This window comes from Hibiscus syriacus, unplaced genomic scaffold, assembly GCF_006381635.1.
Source record: "Hibiscus syriacus cultivar Baekdansim isolate YM2019G1 unplaced genomic scaffold, ASM638163v2 tig00013960_pilon, whole genome shotgun sequence".
NCBI lineage: Eukaryota > Viridiplantae > Streptophyta > Magnoliopsida > Malvales > Malvaceae > Hibiscus > Hibiscus syriacus.
The window spans coordinates 966,788-976,799 of NW_024062312.1; the positions used below are offsets into that span (position 1 = coordinate 966,788).

The 10,012-nt window shown below is 33.0% G+C and overlaps 1 protein-coding gene across 1 annotated transcript; it reads right to left on the reverse strand.

The window, feature by feature from the left end:
• Positions 1 to 6,617: 6,617 nt before the first annotated feature.
• LOC120206691 lies at positions 6,618 to 9,124 on the reverse strand. The gene is made up of 2 exons (XM_039206269.1): positions 7,042 to 9,124; positions 6,618 to 6,926 (listed from the first exon to the last, which is right to left on the reverse strand). Exons 1-2 carry the CDS (start codon positions 9,047 to 9,049, stop codon positions 6,772 to 6,774), a joined length of 2,163 nt encoding a protein of 720 aa, XP_039062200.1. The 5' UTR covers positions 9,050 to 9,124; the 3' UTR covers positions 6,618 to 6,771.
• Positions 9,125 to 10,012: the final 888 nt, after the last annotated feature.

The following is a 10,012-nucleotide window of genomic DNA, read 5'->3' on the forward strand; positions in this document are numbered from 1 at the left end:
TTATCCTTTTAGGTGCTCAAGTAGTCAATGACGTTAGTTTTATCCCATTAAATGAAACATGTCACGATATAGTAATTTTAAATTTTTTTTTTAAATATTAAAATAAACGATGGAAGGGGAAAAAAAAGGCATTCTTCGTGTCAAACACAACAAAGAACAAACATTAGCAACTCGATGTCCTGAAAAAGAAAAATGGATTTGAAAATTTGAGAATCTTCAACCAATGTACACACTTGACCTATCTGCAGTAAGAATTCATTAACGGGGAACCCCAATTATTCAACCGATGTCATTTTCTTAAAGCAAAAGCAGCCAGCCCCCACCCTGTTGAATCTCAAACATGACAGTTGCGGCCACCATTTGATTAACCCAACCATCAAATGTTTATCTAATCACAAGATTTAAATCAACCTGAATATGACTATTTTTTTAGAACGAAACAAATTCAAACTTATTTTCTCTTCGTTTTCTATCCCGATCTCACCGACAACCATGGTTTCAAATAACGTCCACTACTGCGTTAGCGCCCGTGATTTCGTAGTAGTGCTGCCTTCCGCTACACCCGTAACAGCGCCCAATAGCATCCGTGACGGCCGCAATCACAATAGAAAGAAATAACCGAAAACGCGACCGTGACCGCGATTTGAAACTCTGCCCTCAACCGTTGAAATTCTTTTGTTCCGTTTAATCAGAAAATTAGATTGAAAACAAATCTTACCTGGAGACTGAAGGAGAATATTCTTTCTGCGGATCAAAATGCAGTGACAAGTGATAAAATATTCGGAAAAAATAGGTCAAGATTAATAATAAATTAGGGTGAAGTACACATCTAGTACCTAAACTATTACTTTTATTCCGTTTTAGTACCTAAACTTTTATTTTTTTCAGAATTATATCTAACGTTTACCTTCTGTTTCATTTTAGAACACCCGCCGTTAAAAAATTAGGTACTAAAATGAAACAAAAAGTTAAAGACGGGGTACTAAAATAAAACAAAAAGTAAATATTATGTGTGTTTGTGAAAAAATTGAAAGTTTAGGTATTAGAACGAAAGAAAAGTGATAATTTAGGTACTAAACATGTAGTTTACCCTAGAAATCATTCACTGATTTGCTCTGTTTAATTGTTTTAGGGTGGAGGATTTGTCTTGGGCTGGCTGGTCCCTGAGAATGAATTTTTTGGCGCCTCTTTTGAATCAATTGCCCTTTGATTTCGGTTTTTATTACTACACTAATAAATTATAGCCAATAGAGGGGGGGGGGGGACGCGATAATTTCGTCGATTCAAATATAATTGCCTAAACTTTCGGTACCTATAATATACGGTTATGAAAATGCGTTATTAATTTTTTTATTATTTTTTTAATAAAATTAATAAAAAATTAATTAAAATATTATTATTTATTCCTAAATCATTAATATTTTTTAAAAATTCCGGTAAAGTGATCAATAATAACAAAATTAGTAGAAAAAAATAAAACAAAACTGGTAGTGTTTTATCGGATTTGTTAATAAAACCGGTAAAACGCCCAATACTAACAAAACCGATAGAAATAATAATATTTTTGATAATTTTTTACTAATTTTGTTAAAAAATATAACAAATCCAATAAGTCTTTTTTATCTTTATATTAAAATTATTGCACGTGATTATTTTTTTAAAATTCCAACATTGGCCCACGTGTTTGATGTCCCGCGCTTTTGTTTTTTTGGTCTTGTCTTAATTAACTTTAAATTAAATAAAAAAATGTTAATATTAAATTAGTAATAATCAGGTAACTGATTCATATATCAATAAACATGAATAAGGGGAAATGATAAGTTTGGTATTTAAATATTTTTTCTCCCAAAATCATACATAATTTTAAGTTTAAATTTCAATTTTAGAACTATACTGGTAAAAAATTAACAGAATTACTGACATGATGTTTTTATTTTCTCAATGATGACATTATATTATTTTATTATGATATGTCAATATCGTCGTTCATATTTTTATTAGAATTTATTAAATGATCTTAGTGATAAATGAAAAATGTCTTTTTTCAACCAGTTTGGATTTGAATAATTGCCCCTGCATGATGTGTGTGAGTTGTTATAGACTAAAAAGTTTAAATAATATTATCATGTACTTATCTCTATTTATTAAAAATATATGTTTTTACTAAACTCAAAAATAAAATTTATAATTATTAGATAACATAATTATTCAATACTTAAGTTTTAATAATATATCAAATAACAATCCAACTTTTTATTATTTTATTTTGTTTAACTGGTGGCGACACAAGTTTTAATGCTAGTTGTCGCCCACAGTTTTTTTTAGTTTTATTAATAAGAGTAATTATTTTTTTGACATGTTCTGTACCTTTATGGTACGTTTAACTCTGTCTTTGTGACATGTTTTTCTTTACCTTTTGATAACTTACAGTTTTTTGTCGTTATTTTTGTTTATCTTTTTTCTCAGGGTTTGATTTGACATCGTCATGTCTGATCAAGATGGCGCTTAGTTGTTATCATGATGATCTTCTTTACTTTGGACCCTCAAATTGATTTAGATACATTTTTTGCGTTCGTAGATAATTTTCCCACGTCGTTTGACTCTGATTTGTGATTTGTCGGTGGTCTTTTAGTAGCTTCATCTCCTTTGGTGGTTCGTTTACTGATACAATCATATTCGTTCGTATCTTTATTTTATTCGAGTTTTTTTTGTTACGTTTTTTAACATTTTCCTTCTTTGGTCCTTAAGTGATCTAGGTGACTGGTTTTTGTCTCAATGGTAATAAGAAAATGTCATAATTATATTTTATGTTTACGGTTATGCTTGTAAATCTTCATTGTAATTTTGGATATTTTCTATTTTTAATAAAACTAACGACTTTCAATCAAATATATATATATATATATATATATATATATATATATATGAAATAATTTATTATACAAATTCAATATTTATTAAAACTTTATTACTTAAATTGTTTTCATTTATCAAATGATACTCTCATTTTAGGCCTTGGTAATAGTACATCTAGACCATAAATCCTAGTCGTCCTCTTTATGTAATTGTAGCCATAGGATACAAAGTGGTTTTGTTTATGAGAAAATAACCTCAGTGACCAAAAATCCCAGATAATATACGATTTTGATCAACTTTTTTTTGGATTTGCGAAAATGACCAACAAAATCGCAATGCGATCTCTAATTCGCATTGCGATCTCCACTATCGCAAATTCGCGTTGCATTTCGCGTTGCGATTTTCCAGTTCGCGTTGCGATAGTCTACAGTTGTCGTTGCGATTTTCAAAATTCGTTGTGATAGTCTACAGTTGTTGTTGCGTTGCGAAAATTCGTTGTGATAGTTAAAAAAAAGATTTTGTTTCTTAAGAATTTTCTCTAAAAAGATAGTATCCGCGCGGACGTGTCAAAGACACGTATTACCACGACCACGACACCACGACCACGACCACGACGGCGGCGGCGCGCAAGAGTCCCCCTTGTTCTCTATCACTCAAAAAGGAAATGGGAAAGTCAAGCCTTAAATACCATTCTCAATAGTGTTTCCAATACTATGTGGGATTGAGCATTACCAACACTTGTTTCCAATACAATGTGATTATTCAGGAAACAATTAACAATCATGCACCTTAAAACAACTGAATCAGCAACCAATTGCATTAGTATTATACGATTAAATATGTCATAATTAAAAGTCAATCTACAATCAATCGCGATTATTGCAATTTTAAGTAAAACATTCAAAAATAATATCACTATTTAAGGCTCAATCCCACATAGTATTGGGAACAAGTGTTGGTAATGCTCAAATCCCACATAGTATTGGAAACACTATTGTGAATGGTATTTAAGGCTTGGCTTTCCCACTTCCTTGTTGAGTGATAGAGAACAAGGGGACTCTCGCGCGCTATCGCCGCCGCCGTCTCGTCTCGTGGTCGTGGTCGTGGTCGTGGTCGTGGTCGTGGTCGTGGTCGTGGTAATACGTATCTTCGACACGTCTGCGCGGATACTATCTTTTTAGAGAAAATTCTTAAGAAACAAAATCTTTTTTTTTTAACTATCGCAACGCGAAATGGAAAATCGCAACGCGATTTCTAACTATCGCAACGCGAATTTGCGATAGTGGAGATCGCAATGCGAAATGAAAAGATCGCATTGCGATTTTGTTGGTCATTTTCGCAAATACAAAAAAAAAATGGTCAAAATCGTATATTATCTGAGATTTTTGATCACTAAGGTTATTTTCTCTTTGTTTATTTATAGGAGATACCTTACCAATATAAAGTCTCGGTATACATAGCATGTTTATAGCGTTGTCCTAACATCCTTTTGAAGCTCTAAGTAGTATATCAAAGTCTATATATAAAATAAATATACATAAAAAAAGTTTATATACAATATATATTTACAAAACTCAATTATAAATTTATGGTTAAACAAAATTAACCTAAAATCTAAACCTAAACGTAAACAAAATCTATATAAGTCGGGTTAATCGGTGAACCATGTGACCTAAAATAATCTAGGATAAGATTAATGCGTCCAAATCAATGATTAACATATCTTCCCAAAAGACTAAATAAGAATAGAAGGCTGAATTCGAAACCCATTTTCATTCAAATCAAATGTTATATCTAAGGTAAGCAGGGACGGACGCAATATTCTATGTTAGAGGAGGCGAACTTGAACTTATAAAATTTTAATGGCGAAAATAGATTTTCAACAGAAAATACATAGAAAAAAATTTAAAATATATATTAATTTTAGATTTTCAGGAACGTCCCCGCCTAGGTCAATCCCTGAAGGTATCGTCAACGTTCAACAAACTATAAATAAGAACAATTAAAGAAACAATCGTCATGAAGATGATATATCGAGAAGCAAATGTTGCGAACTTTTCTCCGAAAGTTTCCTTTACTATTTTTGATAACTACTAAACTGTTTTATTGGAAATTATTCATATGGATTCCTATGGTCCTGGGTAGTTCTGCTTTACGCCAGTCTTAATATACGGCTAAGAAAATGTCCTACCGGAAATATTAATATTTTTTTAACATTTTCGGTAAAACGTTACCTAAAACATTATTTTTTTACTGGAAATGTTAATTTCACTAACTAATTTTCTGTATAACCCAATATTAATATTTTTGGTAGAAAAAAATAATGTTTTAGGTAGCGCTCTACCGAAAATGTTAAACATTTTAGGTAGCGCCCAATATTAACATTTTCGGTAGAAAAAAAATAATGTTTTAGGTAGCACTTTATCAGAAATGTTAAAAAATATTAACATTTTTGGTAGCACATTTCTTTAGTCGTATATTAAGATTGTCGTACCTAAGACATCCCCTGTGGACCTCATTTTCCTCTGTTAAATAGTTAATTGTAATGGATTTTGCCTCCTTTATATTAAAAAAAACAATCATCACAATGCAATTATTAGACAAAGAGTTAATTACTCCCTTCAAACATAAAGTATATCAAATTTTCAATTTTATATATAATGTTTTAAAATTCTCGATTCTTAATAAAATCGATATATTTACATATTTAGTCTTTATTACTTACATATTCTATTAAATTAATTATAATTTTAAATTAAATAAATTTAATTATCTAATTATATAAAATATGTAACTCCATTTATACATTAAGTATATCATATTATCAGTTTCATACAGACTATGTTATGCAGCCCTCTCAACCACTGCGCCAACAACTCGAACCTTAATCTATTATGAAATATAGTAAAAAAACTTATACTCACAATTCAAAATAAATATTATTAATTAATTAAAATATTAAATTTTATTTTAGATCTTATTTTAACTACATTTTAAAATACATATAATATGTATTTAATTATTAACTAATTATTAGCATGTATTTAATTATTAATTAATAATATCATTTTTTATAAACAAAAGTATACGAATCATTTATATTTTAATTAATTTTTATTGGATTATATAATTAAAATGTGTAATTAGAAGTCAATTTTAATCTTGTACAAATCTTAAATTTATTTTTTTAATCTGGTATGAACTAGTGTTTAACGACACAAACCTTGGCTTATTATGAAATATAAAAAAAAAAAAACTTAGCCACCAGATGCAATTATTAGTTAATAATTAAATACATGTTATATATATATATATTTAAAAATGTAGTTAAAATAAGATTTAAAACAAAAATAAATTTATTATTTTATATTTTAAATTAAATTTAATATTTTTAATTAGCTAATAATATTTATTTTAAATTATAAGTTTTTTTATATTTCGTAATAGGCTATGAGATTTGTTTTGCTGTTACTTTGTTTTCCTTTTATTTTTCGTCTTCTTTATAATATAAGTTAAATATTAAATGTTGTGAAACATTAGCTAAAAATTGCTACTGGCGCAGTGGTAGAGGGATGTTTAACTCCTTGGAGACCGGTGCTGTGTGTCACGTATTTTCATATAAATGTATAATTATATTAATTTTATTAACCGTCACATTAACACATTCAACATAACTAATTTTATAAAAATGTATAAGTAATGTTTGATTAAATATATTTTTTAAACACGTTCGTTAGACATTCTTGTTTTTTATGGTGATTAATGGGTGCCAATGGCTGTTGCTGTTGCTGCTAGATTGCCGTCCGCTGCAAACAGGGTTCGAGATCGATGGTTGTGTAAGTTGTCCCGTTTGGTCTCGATATGCATTGTGGAAATTCTTGAGGCAATCCTGTTCATTATGTTGATTAAATGCTGCTAATCTGAGGTATGGCCTGGTGTTGCTGCTGTCATTCGATGCCGGGGTCTAGTGAAGGAAGCTGAAACGAACGTCGAGCGGTTTTCTCGGATTATCCCAGCACTATGTACCCGGTTCAATGCCGATGATCTAGTAGATGGTCCATTTGATACCCCTACAATTGTTGAATAAATTGTTCAGTTCATTATCCCCACATAGTATGTATAACCTCAACTATATATACCCAAACACCATGATTGGAAAAGAAAGTGATAAGTGATACATCTAACCTGGACTTTTCTTGGCCTTCACGTTAGTGTTTCTCTTTGTGCTTACAACTTTCTTCTCTGGAGTCTTGGTGGAAATTTGTCTCTTCGGTGGTGTACGAAGTTGGATCGGTCGCCTTTCCGGAACCTCGCTGTAGAATGACCTGACATCCGAATAAACAGACTTGGTATCCGAACCACGAGATTTGACATCAGAACCAATGGACGTTCTATCACTTGTTCCTGTCGATGGATCATCTATTATAGAAACATTGTCATCTCTGCAAGTAGAGGTCACTTGGCTCGTTAACTCGCTGTTTTTATCCTTTGCGTTCATAACTGTTCGGTCTTTCTCAGCGAGCCGATAAGCAAACATTTGGAATGGAATTTGTGCAACTGAAAGTGGATTGAAAGTCCTATTTGCAGTGAATCTTTTTGCAAACCATGACTCGATCTCACAATAATCTGCAATGGGACATTGCATTTCGGGATGATCATGGCCGGGGTTCATCACAAGGAACTTCTTGATGTAGCGCAAAATCCGGCAAATTGATGAGAAACTCGGTCGCTGATTCGGATCCGTTTGCCAACACTTTTTCGTTAAGTTGACAAGATATTTTGGCGCTGTACAGGGAAAAAGAGGCCTCTCCCCTGCAATGATACTTATACTCATCTTCTCTTCATGTCCTTCGAATGGCGGTTTTCCAGACAAAAGCTCAAAGCAAAGCATCCCGAAACTGTACACATCTGCCTTCTCTGAGTACTTAAAAACGGAGGAGCCATTGCATGTTTTCTCTTGTTCTAGCATAACTTCCGGAGCATACCAAATGGTAGGGTTGGGCTCATACCTCCTTGGCGATGCGTTCGGGGATGAACGAGGCTTGACATCGGATAAACCGTAACCCGAGATCTTCAATTGGAAACAGCCTTCGGTGTTCCTAGCTTTTAGAAAGATGTTAGTAGGGTTCAACTCTCCATGATAAATCTTCTTTGAATGCAGATATTCCATTCCTCTTGCAATCTGAAATATAAGATCGACCAAAACATAAAGAGGGAACAAGATCCGCCTTCTCGAACCATAATTCTCCTTCAAATAACAACCAAGATCCTTGTTCATCAGTTCGAGAACAAGCATCACTTCTTTCTTTTCTTCGTCGTAAAATCCGCAAAGGTATTGCAGTAAATTCGGATGAGTAAGTGAGAGCAATGTCGTGATTTCGGGACACGACGGTTCAACATCCCCAAAGAAGCTTCTCAACACAAAGTTATCTCCCAACCACTGGATTTCCTTATATTGCCCCCCTAATCTTCGCCTTACTTGGTAATCCCCTCCGTACAAGATTGAACCAGGGAAAAGTTTACCATTATAAGCCTCTGATCCGATAATTTTCCGAATTAACAAGCCAGCGAGCTGCTCTTGGTTTTTCGTTACCGAATCCGAACACTTCTTCTCCCTCAGAGCTTCGACAAGGTTCCATCGATCCTCCCTCCACGCACTCTCGAACCGGCTACAGATCTCTCGAGGGATCAAATACTGCTTTCCAAACCGGAACTGAAAAAGTTTCGGATCAATCCATTCGGCATCGTACTTCCTTGCAAGTGTAACTCTCCTCCTTTGTATCTCATCCTGGTTGAGCCCTGCAATCTCTCCGGCCATCTCGATGGCCTCGATGACTGCCGGGAAATGACAAAGCAAATTGTGGATGTGATTATCGACGGAGTCCTTGTTTTGATGGAGATTAATTGCCTTAACCCACCACTCTCTCTTGTCCATACATTGTCTCACATACGACTCCCCTTCTTTAAAGATTCTTTGAAGCTCTCGCAAAGGGCCCTCGAGGGGACTCCATTTCGAGTTCTTTTCTTCGAGATTCAGGCTCAGCTTGATCTCTTCGGCGATTACATCGAAAGCCAGACCGAAGACATCCAACAACAGACGGCACTGTCGTCGATTGATTTGAAGCTCGTCTTGTAAGACAATGAGAGCTCTTAAACCTCCCAAAACCTCACCGATTTGTCTGAATTCCTCCATTGCTATAGAACACAAATGGTGCTGTCCGAATTCTGGAGATTGAAGCACCAGAATCAAACAGCCCCAAATCTCTCCTGATCTGGAAACATCATTTTATAAACAAAATCGTCGGATCCTTGTCATTGAGAACATTAATCAAACACATAATCTTCATGCAAAATACAAACCTGTCGTTGGTAAATTACAATGTCCAACGCCAATCCAATTCAGAAAACCACAATAGCAATGGTTCCTTTTGGATTCCTTGCAATCCAAACACTTGGATTTTATCTATGGAGAACCCATCTTCATTCCCTAGAAAAAAGGAACATAAAACAAACAATTAACAATCACAATGAAAACCAACAAACAAAAAGAAAAAAGGGAAAATAAACCCAGAATCCATATTCTTTTTGCTCTTAATTTGATTTCTCTGGAGTTTGGGAAAACAAAATTTTCAGGTAAAAAAACAGAAACCATCAAAAAATTAAAAAATACAAACATGTCCCCGATTTCTTTGCAGTCTTTGCGTAGACGTGTTCCCGCTATGTTCGTTTTCTTTTCCCTTCTTTATAAAACTGTTGCAGTTTCAAAGCTGTGACCGTTGTGTTGTCGGCGAAATAACTTTGAAAGTCGGTTAATATTCGGATTACCTCCGCCATTGTTTCATTAAATTTCAGGGTAAATTAAAAAATTAAAGACCGTACTTTCTTATCACTTCTATTTCAATGACTATACTTTAAAAAAATTTAATTTAATAACTTAAATTTTAAACTTCAGTTTTTGGGTAAATTACAAATTTCATCTCTAAATTTTATACTCTCCAATTTTGCTCATTGGACTTTAAAAGCTTTCAATTTTCTCGTTAAACTTAATACATTGAATTTTTTTGGCTCCGCCTTTAAATAGTTAACACATCGTTTAAAAAATAATAATTTTTTTACCAAAACGACATCGATGGATATCGATGGAGGATCCGAACCA